The 22,976-nt window shown below is 38.4% G+C and overlaps 1 protein-coding gene, 1 long non-coding RNA gene and 1 pseudogene across 2 annotated transcripts in view; 2 read left to right on the top strand and 1 right to left on the bottom strand.

Moving 5' to 3' along the window:
- The window catches only part of LOC144249089 (uncharacterized), a 34,560-nt gene extending 15,743 nt beyond the window's left edge, over positions 1–18,817 (top strand). Inside the window, exons 2-3 of the long non-coding RNA XR_013342152.1 lie at positions 18,073–18,151; positions 18,644–18,817. This is a non-coding gene — a long non-coding RNA (uncharacterized LOC144249089). The remainder of the gene's footprint in view (positions 1–18,072; positions 18,152–18,643) is intronic.
- Positions 1,743–15,708, bottom strand: LOC144249141 (rho GTPase-activating protein 29-like). The gene is made up of 8 exons (XM_077791330.1): positions 15,618–15,708; positions 12,825–12,982; positions 11,948–12,136; positions 11,539–11,676; positions 8,232–8,464; positions 5,124–5,439; positions 4,888–4,996; positions 1,743–2,593 (listed from the first exon to the last, which is right to left on the bottom strand). The coding sequence occupies exons 1-8, from the start codon at positions 15,706–15,708 to the stop codon at positions 1,743–1,745; spliced, it is 2,085 nt and encodes a 694-aa protein (XP_077647456.1).
- A 400-nt stretch (positions 18,818–19,217) lies between the features above and the next one.
- On the top strand, positions 19,218–20,987 carry LOC144249401 (large ribosomal subunit protein eL19 pseudogene; annotated as a pseudogene).
- Positions 20,988–22,976: the final 1,989 nt, after the last annotated feature.

Genomic DNA, 22,976 nt, shown 5'->3' on the forward strand with positions numbered 1-22,976 from the left:
TCTAGTTCCTTCTTTTTAGTTTTGAAGTCTTCAATGTCAGCTTCTTGGTGGTTTCCAGCCATTCAATCTTTTCCTCTACAGCTTTTTCCATGGTCTCCTTATCTTCAGAGGAAAGTTTGCTTCCCAACTTTTTTTATCTATAATCTGATACTTTAGAGAGTAGGAATAGCTTTCCAACTCATTCCTACTATCAATGCACTCCTTGAGTCTTTTGTCTTCCTCAGCCAACTTCTCAACATCATTAACCACCTTTTCAATTTCTTCAGGTGTCAGGCAATTTTGGTCATTGGTAATTGTAATCTTATTTTTGTTCTCTGTACCTTTGTCTTCAGCTGTCGCCCAAAGAATAACATTCACATGTATCTCAAAAGTGACTTCAATCTGGGGGACCCCACAGGAGGAATTCCAGTGAGATCAAATGTACCTGGAAGGTGGTTGTCTTTTTTCAGGGGTCCTATACCTTAATAGACCTTGATTGGAACAGTAGGTTGATTATGAGAAGCTGTAGAAAAGATCTGAGACTCTAGGTGGGTACCACAGTGTTTCTTGGTATCAGTTTGGTCATGACACCTCCCACAGTTTCAGTACCAAGTGTCCGGGGACATACATCAAGCAGTACTAGGTCACCTGTATCTTGATCATCAGAGAGTACACCAGCCTGGACAGTGTCACCATATGCAACAGCCTCATCTGGGTTTATGCCACAGGATGGATCCTTGCCATTGAAGAACTCTTTAACAAGTTGTTGAATCTTTGGAATTTGAGTAGAGCCACCAAGAAGAAAAATCTCATCAATATCACACTTCTTCAAGTCAGAATCCTCCAGTACTTTCTGAACAGGCTTCATGGTAGACCAGGACAGGTCCATGTTTTCTCTTCAAATTTTGCCTAAGTCAGGGTTTCAGAAAAGTCTTCTCCTTCATAGAAGGACTCAGTTTTCATTCTTGCTTAATGTTGAGCAGACAGGGCGCACTTGGCCTTTTCTACTTCATGCTGGAGTTTCTGCACAGCTCTGTTTTCTCTCCTAACATATTTGCCAGTCTTCTTTTTGTACAGCCTGATGAAATGTTCCATAACACGCTGGTCAAAGTCTTCTCCACCCCGATGAGTATCTCTATTGGTGGCCATGACTTTGAAGACATCAAATTGTCAATGGGGAGAAGAGACTCATAGAAGGTTCCACCACCCAGATCAAACACCAGGATGTTCTTCTCTCCCTCCCTCTTATCCAGGCCATAAGCCATAGCAGCTGCTGTAGGCTCATTGATGATCCTCATAACATTCAGGCCAGCAATAGTTCCAGCATCTTTGGTTGCTTGCCACTGGCATCAAAGACAATACAAGGCCAAAAGGCAAAATATAAACTTTGGCAATTTTATGCATAACTTCAAAACCACAGAATTTAAAGACAATACCAGTGAGCACTATCATTCTATATGACTAAAACACTATCGTTCTATATGACTAGCAAAAAACAAGGCCAAAAGGAAAAATATAAACTTTGGCAATTTTATGCCCAACTTCAAAAACACAGAATTTAAAGACAATACCAGTGAGCACTATCATTCTATATGACTAAAACACTACCATTCTATATGACTAGCAAAGACAATACAAGCCCAAAAGGCAAAATATATACTTTGGCAATCCTAAACAAAAGGGGTTCTATTACAATATTCTTTCATAAAATAAACAAAATGCATAAAAATGAAACAATAAAAAGAAAAACTGAATTTTGACAACTACACAAACTGTGGCATTTCAAATTCAAGGTCTTGTAACTCTTCCATTAGTTTGAGCCCAAGTCCCTGGCAGATTGGATTCATGTCAGGTAGGCCGAGCTCCTCAGGGTTCTCTTTAGGCTCAGCAGCTGGCTTCAAAGCATAAGCTGATGTGCTGTCTGCCTCTGGCACAGATTTCTCCACATGACTCAGGGGAGTAAGAGCTGTGCTAGGAGGCACTGCTGCTGAAGGTGAAGCTGGTCTCTCCTCAGTCCCCCTGACTTTGCTGGTCGGGGTAGGTGGTTTGTAAAATGTTGTCCCAAGATGGGGCTGCAGTATTCTGGGTGCTCTTGCAGGAGCAAGACGGTGAGAATGCGAGGACAGTCTCTCTGGTGCCTCTCTTGCTAAACTGGCTGGCGTGTTGGGCTCTGTGGCACCATTGGAATGGTCACCACTCACCTGGATGCTCATTGTCACTTTTTCCTGGAGTACACTTGGCACAATCACTGCACTCGTGCCAGTTAAGTTCTTTGGTTCACTTTGTTGTCCCTGAGTTTTTTGTGGAATCTGCTGATCAAAACCATTAATTTGGGGGCCAAAACTAGTAGGGGTATCTTTTCTATTAAGTCCTTCAAAGGTAAGATTCTGGCCAAACTTGTCTGAATTGACAGTTCCCACATTTCTGCTGTTTTTCTCATTAGGGGAGCTTGCAAGATGGAACCTATCTACAGGCAAACAGAAACATCTCATCTTGGGGCTTGGCATAGGCCTCTGTATATCATTTGTTGTCACATCAGATTTCAGACTAAGTGGTTTCGTGGTTTTACACATATTGTCCATCTTTTGTGATGATGATTCAAGTTCTTTGTGATCTGAAAAAGAAGAGATTTTTTTTTTAACTTCATGAAGCTTGGTTAATAAGGAAGTGTGGTTATTTATGAATGGGCATTCTCTCAAACAACAGAGTCTTACATATTTTTTCCAACATTAGTTTCTCAGTCATCTATGCAGAGGAATTAAAAATCCATACAATATTAAAGGCACATTTTGAATTAAAGCATTACTTTTTAAAATTCATCTTAATAAAACAAATAGTCACAAAGCAAAAAAAATTAAAAAAACACTTCTTGTAGCAACTTCTTTTAATATACTACCCATGAATGAATATTTTCTGTGTTAAGACTTTCCTGATTTCACCAGGCAGACAATGGTAACTCTAGAGCAGTAACACTATTCTGTACACCAACAAACGCCATGTCCTGAATCCCAAGGACTTTGCCTGTCACTTAATCTGCTTTCCAGTTACATTCTGTCCATACTGAGGGCAACACACCAGAGAGGACTTGGATGCTCTCCCAGCTGATCCACTAATACATGGTAACATCCTCTGGACAAAGGAAGGTTGAAGAGCTGTCAAAATTGCCATTGTGCTACTGGTCCTGGAGACTCCAGATTTACCTCCTTCTCTTTCTCCTCTCATCTGGTCCCAAGGCCCCTATTTTCTCACCTAGAACCATAGCATCTCTCACTCTAACTTTGCTGCATGTACCCCAGAAGCTCCTGTTGCTAGAAAGGTGCAGCCATCTGGCCATGATCCTCGACTCCCTGCTGAGAAACATCAGACAACTCTGTGTCTTGCCACTGGTCTGATGGCTTTCCAACAGCCCTGTTCATAGCCCACAGTCTCATCCCTGCCACCTGGTCCTTCTCCCGTATCCTTAGGCAGTGGTTTGCAGACAGGTGCACAGCAGCATCACTTGATGATGATCGCAGGTCATCATCTCATCTGACCTCCTTCTTCACCTGAGGCTGCTGGCCTCTCTTCCCTGGTTCCCAGGCACTGCTCATGTGATTTGCTGTCCTGGACCCTTCTTCACATTGATAGAAGGGAGCTGAGCCATTGTGGTTGGATGGCAACCACCAGAACATATTTACAGTCCTGCAGAACTTCTAGCACCACTTTAAGCTGCCTGGGTGCTGGCTCAGCTCCAGCTCCATTTCTGCCCTGGGCAAGCCTAGTGCACTAGCCCTACTTGCCTTCTTCTGTCAAGACAAACTCCTATGTGGAGATATGTTGGCAAGTGGTGTTAATGATCTTCTAAAGAAAAGGCTCAGAATTACCTGGTATGTAATGAAAATGTCAAATATTTTAAAATTATTTATTGTTATTACTATACCTACCTGGGAATCCAATTTCATTGGACAGAAAAAACAAGGTTACTTTTATAAAGAGAGAGGATGAGATTCAAACCCTGAATCAACAATAATTTAGGGACATGACCCTTGGCATTATTTACCTTCCTCAGACTGTTAGCCGTGGCTTAAAGGAGCCCAAGGTTCATAGCACAGAAGTGCTAATAAGATCAAATCATATAAATGGAATCAGTGAGTCCAGTGCTTTTCTTGGCAGAGAGGTAATGGACTGTCTTTGTTTTCAGACTTTCTCAGGCTACACTCATTGATATTTCATTAATTTTATATATCAAATTTAACATTTATGGCTATATATTGAAAAATTCAGATTTAGCTCTACTAAAGCAGTAACGAATGAAAGGTTTTCAACCCCCTTACCAGAAACCATTCACTGAAATAAAGTGATCAAAAAACAGTGAACAAAAAGACTGGAGCCAAGAAAATGGAAGACATGTGTGCTTAATGTGCTAAAGTTAGGCCACAGGTAAAGGGACATCAAAAAACTTTAGGAGTATAGTTTTTTGAGTTTCAGGAGTCCAGCTTTTTTCTGTTTTGACTTTAATTGATGACAAGGAAGTAAAGGTGAAAACAAATCTCAGAAAGAGAACAAAAATAATTTATGAATTTCAAGATATCTTTTTACAAGAAAGAAACAAAGGATGATATTCATTTAAATGACATTCATTAAACTTTCTCAGTGGCTAGAAATTTAACTAATAAAACCTTGAAGTTTGAACTTACCTCAAATTAATATACCTTGTTTTTTTTAAAGGATGAGTATTGTAGATGGACACAATATTTTATCTTTATTTTTTTGTTTTATATGGTACTGAGGATCCAACTCATGGCCTCACACATGCCAAGGCAAGCGTTTTACCACTGAGCTACAAGTCCAACCCTCACCTTGGTTTTTAATCATGACTTCTTGGCAAGGTTTGAAATATGCAAAGATATATGGTACATGACCACTCACCAATGACACATGCATCCCATTTTTCCAATGCATTTTGCTTGCATTCTGATTCCTCAAATGATGTAGCCAATTCATAATTTTTAATTTCAATATCTGCAGTGTGGATATCCTATTGATACAAGAAAAGTTTTAAACTAAAAGCAAAACACATCTCAAAAACAAACAGTTCAAAGACTATTAACTTGTTAACATATACATCACATATTTAATCCAATTCTGTAATGGTCAAAACTCACTTGCTTTGTAGAAAAATATTGTGACTTTGTGGAATGTTCTGTTGATATTACGTGTTTGGAAGGAGGGCTTTTATCCATCCAAGGTGCAACAACATCAGTACTGGATGAAACATTTTTTGGCTCTAGGGACCCATCGAAGATCATCTGTGCATTGGTAATTAGGAACTCTACTAACAGGGCCTGGTTGGCATATGCAACAAGAGAGGAGGAGATGGTACCAGGAGTGGTTGTAGGCCTGGGCCTCATCAGACAGGGTCCAAATACCACCCCCAAGTTTTTTGAGTTCATCAGGTTGTCTTCGGAATGGTCTACAACCCTGAAAAGAAGAACACATAAAGTGTATGAGATTTGCCTAATAGATGTCCTTAATGGTAGTTTACTATGACTTGAGAAGGGTGGAGAAAACTCGGGCTATAGAAGACTACAAAACGTTTGTCAAGGGTCAAGGTTGGTGGGTCTAGGGAAAGAATCCTTTGTTTCATTATGATACTTACCACACACCAAACTGAGTTTCAGAGTGCTATTTTAGGATAAAATGCATGTAAGTAGAAGGAACTACTGAACTCAGTAGCAGAAGGAAGAAAAACACCTCTAAAAATTGCTCCATCTTTGTATGTGGGATATATTCCCCGTTTCTTATACTGGAATCAGAAACATCACTGTCAATTTCTCTCTCACTGCCCAGTTAGTTTTCTTTTTTTTAAAAAATAATTTTTACGTAGAGATGGACACAATATTTTATTTATTTATTTTTATGCAGTGCTGAGTATCAAACCTAGTGTCTCCCATGTGCTAGGCAAGTGTTCTATCACCAGCCACACTCCCAGCTGCCCACAGCTAGTTTTCTAGCCCAAATGATTCTCTCTCCTGAACATCTCTCTGTTCTATTGCCACTATCAATGTTCTGGTTTTACTTCAAACACTCTCAGCTTGTTATTTCTATGACTATCTAAGGAAATCTGTCTCTGCCTGGTTTAGCTATCAGGATGATACTAGATTCATCTGTGGGTAAAAAAGTTGTGATATATATATGTGTATATATATATATATATATCTCACAGCTATATATATATATATATATATATATATATATATATATATATATATATAGTGAAAGGGGTAGTTTTCCTATTTGTTTTTCAGAGGATTCATCACTGATGTATAGAAATGCATTTGATTTATGGGTATTAATTTTGTATCCTGCTACTTTGCCAAATTCATTGATTATTTTAGAAGTTTTCTGGTGGAGTTTTTTGGATTCTCCAAGTGTAAAATTATGTAGTTGGCAAAGAATGATAATTTGAGTTCTTCTTTTCCTATTTGTATTCCCTTGAATTTCTTTCATCTAATTGCTCTGGCTAGAGTGGCAAGGATTATGTTGAACAATTTTTAGATGGAATGCTTCCATTTTTCTTCATTTAGAATGATGTTAGCCTTAGGTTTAGCAGAGAGAGCTTTTACTATGTTGAGGTATATTCCTACTACCCCTAGTTTTTCTAATGTTTTGAACATGAAAAGGTACTGTATTTTGTCAAATGCTTTCTCTGCATCAATTGATGTAATCATAGGATTCTTCTCTTTAAGTTTATTGATGTGATGAATTACATTTATTGATTTCTGTATGTCGAACCCATCTTTCATCCCTGAAGTACACAACTTGATCATGGAGCATTGCTTTTTTTCATATGTTTTCGTATGTGATTTGCCAGAATTTTATTGAGAATTTTTGCATCTATGTTCATCGGGGATATGGGTCTCAAATTTTCTTTCCTTGATGTGTCTCTGGCTGGTTTGGTTATCAGGGTGATACTAGCTTCACAGAATGAGTTTGGAAGGGTTTCCTCCTTTTCTATTTCATGGAATAATTTGAAGCCCTTCAAGATATGAATAGTTTAAAAAACTGTGGTATATATACACAATGGACTATTAGCATTACAAGAGAATAAAATAATGGCATTTACAGGTAAATGGATGGGGTTCATGAATATCATGAAGTAAGCCAATCCCCCAAAATCAAAGGCCAAAATTCTCTCTGATAAATAAATGTTGATACATAATTGGGTCTCTGGGGATGGAGGAACATTGATTGGGCTCAAGAGAGGGAAGGAAGAGGAGGGGTATGGGGTACGAATGATGGTGGAATGAGACGAACATCATTACCCTAAGTTCATGTATGACGGCACATGTGGTATGACTCTACATCATGTACAGAGAAATGAAAATTTGTGCTCCATTTGTGTACAATGGATTGAAAAGCATTCTGCTGTCATTTATAACTGATTTGAACTAATAAATTTTTTAAATTTTTAATTTAATTTATTTATTTGTATGTGGGGCTGCGGTTCGAACCTAGGACCTTGCACATGCTCTACTGCTGAGCCACAGTTCCAGCCACAAAAATAAATTTAAAAAAAAATTTAAAAAGGAGATCTTAATTGCTGTCAGAAAGGTCTAGCTGGCAAATCTGAATATGCGAAATTCCTGATTCCAAGTTCTTTAGTGGGTATAGAAACAACATGGTCAACTCATCTGCCAGGTTCGTAAGATTTTTTATCAAGTCTCTGGGAAGAGTAGCACAGTTCCTGCTACTGCTTGCTATATTGTAGCTTAATGAAATCAGATTTTCCAAATGCAAAATGCTTTCTTGTGTCTCCATGTCTGTTTCTCTCTGCCTCGTATGCTCTTCTGCACATTCTCTACCAAATCATCACGCAGTTCTTAAAGTTGAACTCAAGGGCATTTGCCTCTTCTGCTCTATCTCTACCCCCAAAACTTCCTCTGCATGCCTACAAGCTGTGCACAGCTACTAGAAAAAGGAGGATGGTGAACTGTGGGTTATATACAGATCTGTAACCCAAGAGGATAAGCCCACAAATAGCAGAAAACCTATGTTTCCATCCTAGTTTCACCAGCCAGAGCCTGGCACACAGGAAGCATCTGAGGGCACCATGTTTGCTGCATGAACATATATTCAATGTATCCCTCTCTCAACACATAATAAGAAGATCCTAAAAATCATTTTGAAAATCATAACACAACAATATAAATGTACTGAATACTATTGCCCTGTTCAATTAACAATGGCTAAGATGGTATAAAAATTCTTACCTCTTAAGATGGATGATAAGGTAACGTAGAGTGTTAAAATTGGACGGTGGCAATTTTCTTAGAAGGTCCTTGGTTTTGAGAAGAATTTGGTTGATTTCCATACCCATATTTGGAGATGTGTTGTCTTCAGAGTTGTCCCTTTTGGTGTCCTGTTCTTGGTTAATATGTTGGATGATATTTGCAAGCTCCATAAATTCCTGGTACCATTGGAATAAAACCAATGGTTCTGGTAGCTAAAGAAACAAAATTATATTAAAAATACCTTTGGGCTGAGGTTGTGGCTCAGAGGTAGAGTGTTTGCCTAGCACATGCGGGGACCTGGGTTTGATCCTCAGCACCACATAAAAATTAATAAATAAAATAAAGGTATTGCATCCCACTACAACCAAAAAATAAATATTTTGAAAAAATCTTCTGCCTGTTTTCTTTGTTAAAGTCAACTATAAGTGAGAGTTACTCAATTAATTTAGCATGTCCCTTTAGATTAACAAAATCTAAAGTCAATCTGTATTTATTGATATCTCTTTCAGTACTGGAGATTGAACCTAGGACCTCAAGCATGCTATTAGGCAAGCACTCTAGTACTGAGCTTCATCCCTGCCCATAAAATAAAAAATATATGTTTGGCAGAGAAGTGACTTAGAAAGCAAATCAAAATCTTGACTATAAATTATATTTATGTTAATAACAAATTAATAGATAATGAGTGAAATTCTAAACTTTAAATGAAGTTTAAGCTTTAAGCTTCATTATGGGATTTTAAAACTCTTCATCTCTATCCTAAACACATTATATTCACATCTGCCCCCCAAATAGCATAATCTTCAGCTGTTTTACTGGAACAAACATAGAATAGTGAACAAAATCTATAAAATGAATCAGAAACCCATGGATTTTATGAGTAAGGGGTAAAAATATCAAAGTGCTAAAGAGCACAGATTTTACTTGGGCAAGAATGAAGATTAGCACAAGATAATATGACCTACAAAAACATACTGTCGACATCTCATGAAACTTTAAAACAGGCTGATTTGCCATGAATAGATCAAAAAAAGAAGTTCTTACAACAAATATCCACTGCCATAATGAATTTCAATGTTTCTACTGATCTACAATAGAAAATTCAGTGAACTGTTAGCTACCTGATGTCCTATAATATCTGTGGGAAGTGAAGGTGTTTCCCTGTGATCAGTTTCTATCTTCACCTCTTGGAGCTTTAGGTCAATGAGTCAGATAAAGGCTACTCTCTAACACTATTGCAAGAATTGAGCACACTTTCCCAAATGAAAGTCTTAGACATACAAAATTCCTCAACAGAATGCAAGTTTATTGTATTGGACCCAATTCATCTCCTCTCCCTAACTGACTAAACAAGATTAAGGATGACACATTATGAGACTTCCAGTCATTCAAAGGTATCCACCTCCATTTCTCAGTTGAGGGGTCTGTAGAATGTGATTAAAGGGTTATCAATGCTTTCCTGGGCTAACTTTGTAGATCAAGCAATGTATACTTAATTTCTTTCCCTCCTGCAATTCCACTAAAATACAGTAGGCTCATAAGGACTAGGAAAATAGAGAAAACAAAAAGCAACAATTCACAAGTAGAAGAGCAGATGAATAAGTCCTGATGCAGCATTTCCAAGAGAACTGACCCTTTGTCACTCAACATGTTTTTCAGAATCCTAAAGGGACATGGAAAATCATTACCAGGTCCTCTGATCTTGGGTTAGGTTGCAGGTGGGCCAGCTGAGAAAGCTTAGCTCTCTATAGAATCCTATCTCCACTCCATGTACTAGGGCAATCTCCTTCCTAAAGCTCTGGGAATTTTTTCTCTGGGCAATGGGATACAGAGGCTCTCTGAATCGAGGCATTGCCAAACATAAGGAACAGAGAGGTAACTGTCTTCCAATGGGGATATGATTGCTATATGCACACTGAAAGCACAGATCCTACAGTCTTAGTAACCCTGGCTCCCACGGTATTGGTACTGTATCTCTAGGCAAGGAAAAAAACCTTTCCTAGGGGACTGGGGCTGTGGCTCATGGTAGTGCACTCATCTGGCATGTGTGAGGCACTAGGGTTGATCCTCGGCCCCACATAAAAATAAATAAATAAATTAAAAGTATTGTGTCCATCTACAATTAAAAAAATGCCTTCCCAAGAAGATCACACCAGTCCCAGAACAGGGAACTAGACATGCAATTAGGCACATACCAAACAGTCCATCTAGACCACTTTATAGTAAAGTTCAAAGTTTTTAAAAAGCCTTGATGTGTTCAAGTGCTTCCAAAGTGATTTCAAGTCCAAACTCTAATATATCTAGGCACCATGAAAGACAAAAATCAAAATGGGTAGAAAAAGAACAAATTGAAGGTGTAAAATGATGCTATCGATATGCTGTCAACTAGTCAGATATGGAGAAAGAGCACTGGAAATGCAGCTGATCGAAATTGAGATGTGCACTAAATGAAAAATAGACACCAGATTTCAAAGAAGAAGAGCTGCAATACAAATAAATAAATAAACAAAATACCTCATAATTTGAAAAACTAGATATTCAAATTGTTCAATGATATATTAAAAATCACTTCACTTCATTTTTAATTTTTATGTTGCTATAGAAAATTTAATGTTATATATGAGGGTCACATTGTATTTCTACAGAGGTTAGAGGCCAAATAGAGAAAAGAACCCTTAATGAGAAAAATCTATGAATATCCACAATAAAAGAGCATCATATAATCATTTAAAAAACGTTATCAAAAGAATAGAAAATCAGACTTCTTGAATATTAAAACATGATCTCAGATATGGAATAATTTACTTATTCAAGAAGAAAAAGACAAGAAACTCTCTTAGAAAGTTTTTGAAGAAAAAAAGAACAATAAAGAAATGGTAAGGGAATTGGAGTACATGTATGCTTGCCAAGCAAGTGCAAGACCCTGAATTTTTAATCCCCATGAGTACAAATAACAAATTTATAAATATTTATATATGTGTTTGTGTATGTTCACACACACACATCTCCAAACAAGAGCTTCAAGTGCAAATTACAAAGACAGTTGGTGGGTGGGAGAATGGCAATAAAAATCAAGAAAAGTTCCAAGAACTAAAGTGCTCACAACTGACGGAGCTCATGGAGTGGCCAGAATACTGGATGGAAATATATCCACATCAAAATACATCATTATAAAATCTTCGAATAATGAGGGGGGTGATGACATAGTCTATACCAATGAAAAATATGAAATATAAAATATTTTTGCTCTTTGCATTTGATGGTAGGTTTAGAATAAAACTTTAACCTGTTGAAGGTAGTATTTTAACACGTCACATATGTCATGTGAAGAAAATTGGGACAGATCTACTAAATGCCTTCCGTTTTCCAGGGCTTGACACAGCATTGCCATTTTTGCCTTGTTGCCACTGACTCGATAAATTCCCTTGAAGAGAAAAGAAAAACAGAATGCAATATTTTACTTTAGTACAAAGGGCTAAATGCAGACATGTAGACAGAGTGGATGTATCTCCTTCAATTTTTATTAGTATTTAGAAAATACTAGTTGAAGTTAAATAAATTAACCTTTTCCAAATAAATGTGAATAAATTTAGTTATTACAAATGGAGAGTGCTGATTTTCTGAAAGTCTCTTTTTCATTAAAACAAATCACAAAGGCATTTATGTTTTTAGAGTTTTAAGAGTGAACAACATACCTGTAAACACAAGGCAGTCTTTTCAATTTCTAAAATACACATTTTGATTATGAAAGGAATGCCATCTGGCTCCTTTTTGGCAACACAGGACAATTCTTCTCCAAATAAGTGCACTTTCCCTGGAAGTTTCCGATGTCCGCAAACGATGGTTAAGTTTGCCATGCAATTTTTATGGCAGACAAGAAGACACTATAAGAAAATGATATTTGAAAACTGATTGACTCACCTTAAATTTATTCACAACTAAGAAAATTACAGGCAGACTAATAACGACAAAAATAAGTTAAAAAGTACTACTTGTGGTTTGTGAATTGCATTTAACAGCAAAACAAAGTAGAAAACTATAGAAATAAACTGTGGGACTTTATTCAAAATGTATTGGCAAGCCAGGTGTGATGGCATATGCCCATGATTCCAGCTACTTGAGAGTTGAAACAGGAATTTCACAAGTTGAAGGCCAGACCAATCTAACAAGAACCCATTTCAAAACACAATTTTAAGAAAGGGTGGATGGGCTGGGCATATGGCTCAAGTGGTAATGCGCTCGCCTGGTGTGCGCAGGTCACTGTGTTCCATCCTCAGCACTACATAGGAATAAAATTAAAAAAAAGATATTGTGTCCATCGAAAAATGAAAAATAAATATTAAAAAAACTCTCTCTCTCTCTCTCTCTCTCTCTCTCTCTCTCTCTCTCTCTCTCTCTTTCTGTCTCTCTAAAAATATGGCATGTGAAAGACCCTGAATTTAGTTCCCAGGTGTACAGACAACATATTTATATGTGTGTTTGTGTGTGGACACACACATCTCCAAATAAGTAAAATCATAACAAAAAAGTATATAGCAAAAGAAAAAAATTGTGATTCCAAAAAGATCTTACCTCTTCGCATTTAAAACCTCGAAATAGGACAATGCGTTCACAGTATATACATCTTGCAGGAAATCTCCATTTTCTGAACTTATGGGTGGTAGCTGCTTTTGCCATTAATGATTGCTGAAATGTTCCAAGGGAGCAGGGTCCTAACAACAGAAATGTTCCTATGTAAGAAGGGTAAAGGACAAAAACATATACCACATGATATTGTACTTGGAATAATTTTTAGACTTTGAAATTATTTATATATTACAAAAAGCTATTATTTTGCATTTCTAACATAAAAAAGCATCTCATTTATTGGTCTCTTATAAAAGACACATTTTTTCTTTTTTAATTTACTTATGACAGTGGAATGCATTACAATTCATATTACACATATAGAGCACAATAGTTCACATCTCTGGTCATATACAAAGTCTATTCATACCAATTCGTGTCTTCATACATGTATTTGGCATAATGATGACCTTCTCATTCCACCATCATTTCTAACCCCATGTTCTCTCCCTTCCCCTCCCACCCCTCTGCTCCAGAGGCCTCCCTTGTTCCCCCTCCCTACCCCACTATGAATCAGCCTCCTTATATCAGAGAGAACATTTGGCATTTGTTTCTTTGGGCTTGCCTAGCTTCACTGAGCATTATCTTCTGCAACACCATCCATTTATCTGCAAATGCCATGATTTTATTTTCTTTTATTGCCAAGTATATAGGATTTTGGAAGAACCCTGCACGTTTTTATGCAGAAATTAATAAGTTGATTCTAAAGTTTATATGGGTCATTTCCTTATCACGTAATAATAAAGACAATTAATAAAACACATACCACTTTCCACAGAAAAGACCAAAATGTGCTCCCAACCTTTATCAATCCCCTGGATTCTTTACACACATGAATTATCTTTATGTGTGTGCTCATCATCATGATGATAGTGAATGGGAAATTAAAAAGAAACAGCAAAACAAATACTCTTCAAAACTTGAAAGCAGAGCTATTGTCTGTGACTTGTTGTCTCAAATCAAGTGGTTCTGACTTGATTTGAGACACCTGCACATTCTGGCCACCTACAGAGCTCTCTTTTAGATTCCTCAGTGACTCTGAGCACATGGCTGCACTGTCAAAGCAGTGAGATCCTGGTAGACATTAGAGATAACCAGAAATTCTGTGCAGAAAGCCTCCCCACTTCTGTGCTTATTCAAGTTACCCTTTACTTTCAAGCTCACACAAAAATATCACTTCATTCCCTCCATTGAAAATAATCATTCCTTTGTCTCTAGTTTTTGGTTATTGTATTCTGCCACTCATTAAATGGAAAGGTTCTACAGGGACTCTGTCTAGCATAAAGTGAGATCCTGCTAAATTTTCAGAGTGAATGCTGAATCAATTATGATAGAAAGGAATCAAAATCCTTCCAGAATCCCTTCTAAGAATCATCTTTGTTCACTGGTAGTACTAACCCCCTGGGACCAAGAGCAGTTGTAAATGCCCACATTCCTAGGTCAAGGGCTTTTACAGGTGGGAGGTGAAGGCGATGATAATTGAGAGGTTGTTCTATTTTCGGGAGGGTGGAGTGGCCCTGGTGTTACCCTACATTCACTGAACAGTGATTCGTCAACTCAGCCAAACTTCAATATCCTGCCAGCTTGGGGCGGGGGTGAAACTTTTCTACCTGGGCCCATTGGGCTTTCTTCCAATTCAGTCTGTAAGGTTTTGTCAAAATCATGAGACCAGAGCTATAGGTATTGTCAACCTAATGAGGCTTAAGTGTCACTGTTCCTCACTTGCACAGTTCTTCCAATAAGGTAGCATTTCTAAGTAGGCATTTCTGGCAAACTGCTTAAAAAACACACTGGGGCTGGGGGAGGCTCTCAATTTCAAAGACACACATGTATACATGTATAATGTGCTGTGATTTATTTACTCATCCTAAATACTCACCTTCACATCTAATTTTGAATTCTTTTTCATGAAGAGGGAGACCCCTACACCCAAACTCAATCAGGAGGTGAAGTGAACCCAAAGAGGAAAAGAACAAAACTGATATAGAACAAAAAGCTGCCTGCTGTTTAGAAATGGTCTTGGAATATTCACAAAACACCTTACACTCCTCCCTTCCCCCAAAAGATCCAAAGAACTCAGTGGATGTCAAAGATCCAAATGACTCAGTGTGGAACCCTCTCCTTGGTCTCTAAGGCAGGGACAGTAGTGAAAAAGTGAAATAAACCAGCACCTGTCTGACTCAAAGAAAAGGACAGTCCTGGTCCACTTGGTTTCCACAGAAGGGGGGCGACCTTTGGAACACCAGATTTTTGTCACCCACAGGGTCTTGGGGCATCCTGGCCACATACTCACAGGGACATACTCTCCTTGTAGCAGTTGGGATCTCCCAGCTTATCAATTCCAATTTACACCCTAACTCTGTGTGCTAAGGTCATGGGTGAAAAATGGTGAATGGAAACAGAAGGGACAGTAATAAGGGAAAGACAGAGAAGAGGTAGGATAGAGATCCAACAGAGGGGGCCCTCAGAAAGAAAGGCAAGGAGCCTGTCCCTGCACCTTTAGGCCCCCCTCCCCTCCCCAAAGTAGTCATCAACCAAGGCCTAGATGAGGTGAAGTGGGTAAAGAAAAAGTAAAAAGGGAACAGTACTTGTTAGTTTCTTTACCTAGGTGCTCATCAGAATGAAATTTCAGGAAATGTCAAGACACTTACAAAAAGATCCCAGTGGGAAAGAGGATTGTGAAGACCCGAAAACCAAGAAGGAAAAGTCAAGTTAACCCATGAGTATCCAGAGTATCACGAGTATCCCTCTGGTCCGCAGCTGCCTCAGCGCCGTCGTCCTGCTCCAACTGCTCACTGATCACCAAGGACCACAGTGTTCTGGTTCCCATAGTGCCCGCTGCTGACGTCTACCGCTCCTGGGCGCCCATCTCAAGGTTCCATCCTCCCGGGAGACCCCGCCCCGCCCGCAGTCGCCTCCCCTGCGGGACCCCCACTTCACCCTATGGCCGTCCTGACCATGGATGGCAAGTGGTCAGCAGCCATCTCTGCAGTCCCCAGCCCAATGCAGCGCCAGAGCGACCACCTCCATCCCACACTCATCCCCGCGCTTCCTCCAGCGTCCAGGACTCAGACTCCCGCCTAATGCATGGCGAGAGAGGCCAGAGCTCGCTGCCTCCATCCCCACGCATGGCCCTTGGATGCCCTATCAAGCCACCTCCAAGACCACACTGGCCACATAAGCCCCTCCCCGCCATGCACTGCCAAGTCCCCCAGAGACCAGCCACTGGCCAGCGCTCCTGGGGGTGGAACCAGGGCCAGCGGCAGATGAGGGCGGTTGTGGATCACAGGCCATCAGCTGTCAAGCCCACTGATCCAGCCCCCAGAGGCAGGTGGATGCCCTAGAGAATCAGCCTGACAGATATTTCTTGGAGCCCCTGCTGCCAGCAGTGCTGAGGCCAGCAAAAAGAAGCAGACCATTACCAAGGAGGATGAGAGAGAGGAAAGGAGACCTTGGAGCATTGTGCCCAGGAAGCCCAGGGAGAGCACTCAACCTGCTGCCCCGAAGAAGATGACCATTGTGACTTGAATAGCACTTTCACCCAATTCGTCCTCAGAGCTTGCTGCCAGCACTGACCCTGCAGAGTCGGGCTGCAATCTGCAGAAGCTACAGAAGTGCATGGGCGGGGGGGGGGGGGGGCGGGGGGGGGGGGGGGCGGCGAGGGGCTCTGGACATTGGCAGATTGGATCCCTTGTCTCAGTGACAGTCTGCCAATGGCTTTTTCCTTCACCTAGTCAGGGCTGATGGTGACACAGAGGGGAGGTTATTTTAATATCCCTATGTTTTCATGGAGAGGTCAATTTCACTGAAATTAAGACAATTATCCTAGTATGGTCATTCATACAAGTCCATATTTAAGAAACAAATAATTGTGTGACCTTTGCACAATCAGGATGTTGTAGTTGTTAATAATATGTCACTGAGAAGGCATGACTGATGCAAAGTATGCTATAGGTGATGATTTTGGTAAACAGGAGAGATTTGTGTTTGCCAGAGATCCTTTTACTCTGTAGAATCTTTTCTTAGTAACATGCCTGTGTTAGGTTAGTGATTATTTGTATAAACAGTCAACAGATTAATCTGTTTTTATTTAGACTCTAGTTATCAATATATAGCCATTCTTGTGTAATTTTATGACAGAACAATTTATTTCTTGGTACTTATATTAACATGATTTCTTCTATTGATTAATCTAATGATTAATCTAGAAAATTGTTAGACATTTATGGAAATAATGGGAAAGTATTAGAATTTGTTGCACTTGAATGTTTTCTTAATTGGTGGACTCTTTTTAAGCCAACTATGAAAATTTAATAACTTACTCTATGAAGGACTGTTTTACATTTTTAAAAAGCTATCCCTCTTTGGATTAACATTTAAATTGATATCATTATAAAAATTTTTTTGGCCTTGTGGTACTCACCTGTGATCCCATCGACTTGGGAGACTTAGCTAGAGGAATGTGATTTCAAAGCCAAACTGGGCAACATAGGAAGACCCTGTCCCTCACCAAAAAAAAATTAAAATTCCTTTAGGTAAGTTTAAAGTGGAACTTCAATTCTATTCTGAATAAATAGATATCACCATACAGGACTAGTTTGTCACCTCTATTCAGGGGTCTCACTGCATTGCTTCAAAGATGTATTTTTTCTGATAATTGTCTACGAATACCTTGTTCAGTGTTCAGTGTTCATAGCTGAAGTTCTCCCTGTTGATTTATTCTAGTTAATTCATTATGCAATGTGCATAAGAAATTGGCTTTGAAATTTTTTAACTTTAAACTATTCTTTCATCTTTCCGTAAATAATATTTTTTTCTATGGTGCCTCAAGAAATTTGTATGTCCTATGCTTTTAGTTGGGAGTAAATGTCTTCCTCAAAGATTCATCTAATACTAGATGATGTTAGAAATTACCATCAAATTGCATTTGAAAATTGCTGATACTTTTAATTCTGTACAAGTTGTGTTTAATATATGACTAGTTTTAAACCAACTTTAGCATTTTCTTAAATTCCTAATGTTAGTTTGAGGCAGAGAAATTGAAAACCAAGTCTAATCTACTAGTGCACAATAGAATGTGCAGACTTGGGTTCCAACTGACTGTCCCCAGACATAGCTTCATCCCAACATGCACACAAACTTACAACAGAAAACAAATTTGCCATTAAATGAAGAATTAACATCTTTCTTTTAGAGAGAACCCCAGGCTTCTAGGCAATCATGAGCTCAGAGTCCTAATGAGGCTGAAGTAGTGAAGAGAAGAAGCACCTCAGGTAAGCCATGAACATTCCCTGATGTTGAAGTCTCACTTGTGGAGTGAGGGAACTAGACTGGGAGGTACTGTCTCCTCATGGCTGGCTCATCTGCCAAAAAGAGGGACTTTTCTAAATAATTGGCAACTGTGAAAATGAAGTTGTGATAGGCTTATTATCACAAGTGTTGAAATTCAGAAATAAAATACAGTATTACAATATTTAGAGATACTATTTTTTTCTGTTAGAAGGTATTGAGTTGAGATAGTCATATTTGCCTATTATCTACTTCTGATGTTGAATCATCAAATACAATTTGTATAGCAGGAATTGATGACTGACAGCTGGGTATGCACATGTGGGTTATCTTGGTTTTGAAGCATGGAGTTTAGAAATCCACGTTTTAAGCAGATCTTTCAGGGGTCTCCTATACTCACTATTGATTTTGACGTCTGATCTCAAAGACTTGAATTATCTTGTCCAATATGTCTCCCTAAAATAATAATTTTTTAGGTGATGCACATCTGTAGTCCCAGCTATTCAAGAGGCTGTGGATGGAGAATCGAGTTCAAGGGCAGCCTGGGCAACTTAGCAAGACCCCAATATTAAAAAAAAAGTCAGGCATGGTGGGACCAGTAGTCTCAGCTTCTTGGAGCCTGAAAATGGAAGATTGTTTGAGCCCACAAGTTCAAGACTAGCCTGGGCAATATGAAGAGACCCTGACTCAAACTGAAACAATCCTCAAAACATTTTTTAGTATAAAACAAACAAACAAACAAAAACAAATGGCAGGCCAGATTTGGCCTATGTGATTTGTATCACATTTATTTAAATATATATATATATATATATATATATATAAAGAGAGAGAGAGTCATGCATTGAATTCAGGATGTTTTGCTCAAATGTGAAAAATGAAAAACTAACAAGATTCACGGAACTCTTCAGAAATAAGCTAACAAGCTTAAGTAAATATGATCTCTGTACTATGTAACCATTTGTGCACTGTTAACAAATGAAGACAATTGTTTGAATATATGTGTACATTATATATATATATATAATATATATAAACATCTATATAAACATGTTACAAGTATTTTACATTTAAATCTTAGATATAGTATGAAAAATTTCAAACTATATTGGGCTCTTTTCTTTCACAGCTACAGGAGCAGCCAGGAGGATGCTCGGGCTTCAGTAGAGGTGCCTCCAGTTTCCCTTGCTGTGGCAAAAGAAGCTTTGGTTGGATCCCAGTGAAACCAATGAAATCTTCAATGCCAACTCTCATCATCAGATTTGGAAGCTGAACAAAGATAGCTGATCATCCACAAAACCAGTGACTATTCATTCTGAGGCTCCATGCCAGAAAAATTCCTTGGCTCCCCAGAGACACAGGCATGTGGGCATAGGTAAGCAGAAGAGTATAGTTAATGCTCCAATGCAGGAGAAGGTCACCTGGGTGAAGAGGATGTGAATTCTGTGTAGGCTGCTCAGAGATACCATGAATCTAAGATTAACCACCACATGTATCACAGCCTCTACCTGAAGGTAAAGGGCAATGTCTGCAAAAACAAGTGGATTGTCATGGAACATATTCTAAAACTGAAGGCAGATAATGCCAAGAAGAAGCTTCTGGCTGACCAGGCTGAGACCAAAGAGGAATACAAGCTCTGTGAGGAGCATTCCAGGGCAAAGAGGAGAACGTCAAGACTCTGTCCAAGGAGAAAGAGACCAAGAAATTAGGCTCCCCTCTTGTGTCTGTACATAGTGGCCTTGATGATTACATAGATACTCCTTGAAATTAAAAAAAGCTTTATCTGTTAAAAAACTATATTGTACCACAATTTTAGAAATTCACAGTTTTATAAATTATCATTTTTACAATAAAAGAAATACAGTTAGTCTGCTCTTTGAATTGTGAGGCTTGAAGAAGCCATGTTACTTGTTTTAAAACCAGAAATAGTTCATCACTCTTTAAATATGTTTGCTCTGTTTTACATACTTTATTTTTTTAATCTTCAACACTGTTCTGAACTTCTTTTACAGTTACATACAATGTTCAAATGGTCAGCATTGAATTTTATTGGAAATGTATAATTTTCTTGTTGAAGCCACTGTGCTGAAAGACTATGGACATATTTAAAAAACTAAAAACTGAAATGTAACAAAACCATATTATTCAGAAAGAACTTTGGCTGATACAGAAAATATTAGAAAATAAAGCTGTCAATTGTCATTTGGAAAATAAAAACTATGCTTAACATAGGACAACTGTTTTTTTTTTTTTAAGTCAAGCTTTTTTTCACCCATATAGTTTATGTGGTAAAATTTTTATTTTAACCATTGTAGTTAGAAATACTATTTCTCTACTTAGGCACTTAGTTCCAGACTAGAAAATGAAGTTGCTTCTGGCTAATTCTATCAGTTTGACAAGTGGAATTTGTTGAAGATGAACTAAAAATGCTGATTTTTCATTATGGGAATGAAAAATCAAAGGACCTTTAACTCATCACATTGTCTTTATAAGTTCCAAAGCACAAAATGTAGTGATGTGCATAATGAGCTCAGGAGGCTTAGAGAACATCATGGCCTGTTTGGGCCACAATATTTTCTGCACTCAGAAAGCAGTTCAAGAATTTGAAGCTGAGCAAAATCTAGACATTTACTGAATTATTTTTTTCAAGAGCACCTTGGTTCATGGGCAAGAACTGAGTTTTTCCTGACAAAATGGACAAGTGCCTTTCTTTCTTACTTACTTTTTTTTCTTTTGGTACTGGGAACTGAACCCAGGGGTGCTTTACCACAGAGCTACTTCCCCAAACCTTTTTTAAATTGCCCATGCTGGCCTTGAACTTTAGATTCTCCTACTTCACTGGGATTACAAATGTGTGTCACTGTACCTGGTGTGTGTCAATTTTTTTTTTTTTTTTTTTACAAACCAAACTTGATTGGTATTTAATTAAATGGCCAAGTTTGAGTTCATAGATGCATAACCTTGTAGATCAACTAGGAGTTCATTTGAGTTTGTTGAGTGAGATGAAAAGTGCTCAGAACAGTACCCGAACTAATAAATTCTCAGTACACTTCACCATCACCTTGTTAAGATTAACATTTCTTATTGAGTAATATATATCATGGGATAGCGAAACTGTGCACCTTGACACTTGTCTGACAGTTTTGCCACTGGCCGTGTTCACAGCCCACAATCCTCTTCCCTGCCACCTGGTCCTTCTCTCACATTTTTGGGCAGTGGTTTGCAGACCGGTGCACATCAGCATCACTTGCAGGTTCATCATCTCATCTGACTTCCTTCTCCACTTGGGGCTGCTGGCCTCTGTTCCCTGGTTCCTAGGCACTGCTCCTGTGATTTGCTGTCCTGGGCCCTTCTCCACATTGATAGAAGGGAGCTGAGCCATTGTGGTTGGATGGTAAACACCAGAACATATTTACAGTCCTGCAGAACTTCTAGCACCATGAAGTGTGCAGGCTCTGCAGCCAGCTGCCTGGGTGATGGCTCAGCTCCTGCTCCAGTTCTGCCCTGGGCCAGTTCATTGCACTAGCCCTTCCTGCCTTCATCTGTCATGGCACAGTCCTATATGGTGCTCTGTTGGCATGTGGTCTTAATAATCTACTAAGAAACAAAAACTTAAAATTACCTGATATTAATAAGCAGTCAAAATTAAATACTTTAACTTATCTTTTTCTTTAATATTCCTCATTAAGAACCTTAGATCTTGGGATAGTAAAATAAATGGAAGCTAGCTGGGTTCAAATTCTGACAGAATGACTCATTGGGAGCACAATTTGGAGCACATTATTGAACTAAGATCAGTCTGTTAGGCTATGGTATTAATACTACCTACTTCATATCACATAGTTGTTACATGAAGTAAATAAGATAAATGGAATTAAGCACTTTGCATAATGCCCAGCATGGAATAAATAGGAGTTACTAAACTTCAGTGCAGTGGTTTTTAGACCTTATGATTACTGATACCAGATTTAAGATCAAAGTTATCATATAGGGCCCTATTTTCATATATAAATTGAAATTTAGCTCTACTAGTATCTAGAACTGCAGTAGCAATAGTTTTTTAAATCACTTTTTATGAACTCTTTCAACAAAAAAAATTTAGAAAAAAGTGAACAAAATAGTTAAATTGAAAAAGTATATTCACATATGTACATAATGAGCTAAAGACAGACACAGTCAAAAAATTTTAGAAAATTCCTAATGAATTTCAGAAGTCTAGTTTTACCCCTGTTGAGCAGTTAGTCAGTAAAGAACTTTCACTGTGGTAACACACCCCTCACTTGGCTTCGTTTCATGGAAGAATTTCCGGTCTATTATTTTAGTGCTGTGCTATTATGAATTAGATGAACTAGTTTTCCTGGTTGGTTTTCTATTTGTAACATTCAATTGATAATCAACCCAGATTTGTACATAAGAATTGGGACTTTTAAAGTCATTCCAATGCTTTTTTGTATATACACAGCAGAGAGGCTATTTTCCAAATGATGCTATTTTGTCAAAATCATGAATGAGATGCTGCGATTTGACTGGCTTGGTAAGAAGGTCTTCTTTTGGTTTCAGGATTCCTCTTGTAGGTCACAATTTGCTAAGTTTTTTTTTTTAACATAAATGGTGTTGAATTTTATTGAATATTCTTTAACACATCCACAATGCCAGTATCTTGATGTGATGCTTCCTCTTTATCAGTGTTGTCCAATAGACCTTTCTGCCATGACAGAAATGTACAGAATATGCACTGCACTGTCAATATGATAGCCACCAGCCCATGTGGTTACTGAGCTCTTGAAATAAGTGGTGGGACTGAGATAC

The sequence above is a fragment of the Urocitellus parryii genome, chromosome 11 (genome assembly GCF_045843805.1).
Source record: "Urocitellus parryii isolate mUroPar1 chromosome 11, mUroPar1.hap1, whole genome shotgun sequence".
NCBI classification, from domain to species: Eukaryota; Metazoa; Chordata; class Mammalia; order Rodentia; family Sciuridae; genus Urocitellus; species Urocitellus parryii.

Bases quoted from the DNA above. Each gene is read 5' to 3' on its own strand.
- LOC144249141 (XM_077791330.1), bottom strand. From the start codon at position 15,708: ATGGGAACCAGAACACTGTGGTCCTTGGTGATCAGTGAGCAGTTGGAG. The intron at 4,997-5,123 runs GTGAGTTTTGAC...TTGTATCAATAG, and splicing joins AATATTTTTCTACAAAGCAA to GATATCCACACTGCAGATAT. The intron at 2,594-4,887 runs GTGAGTGGTCAT...CTTCTTTTTCAG, and splicing joins ATGGGATGCATGTGTCATTG to ATCACAAAGAACTTGAATCA.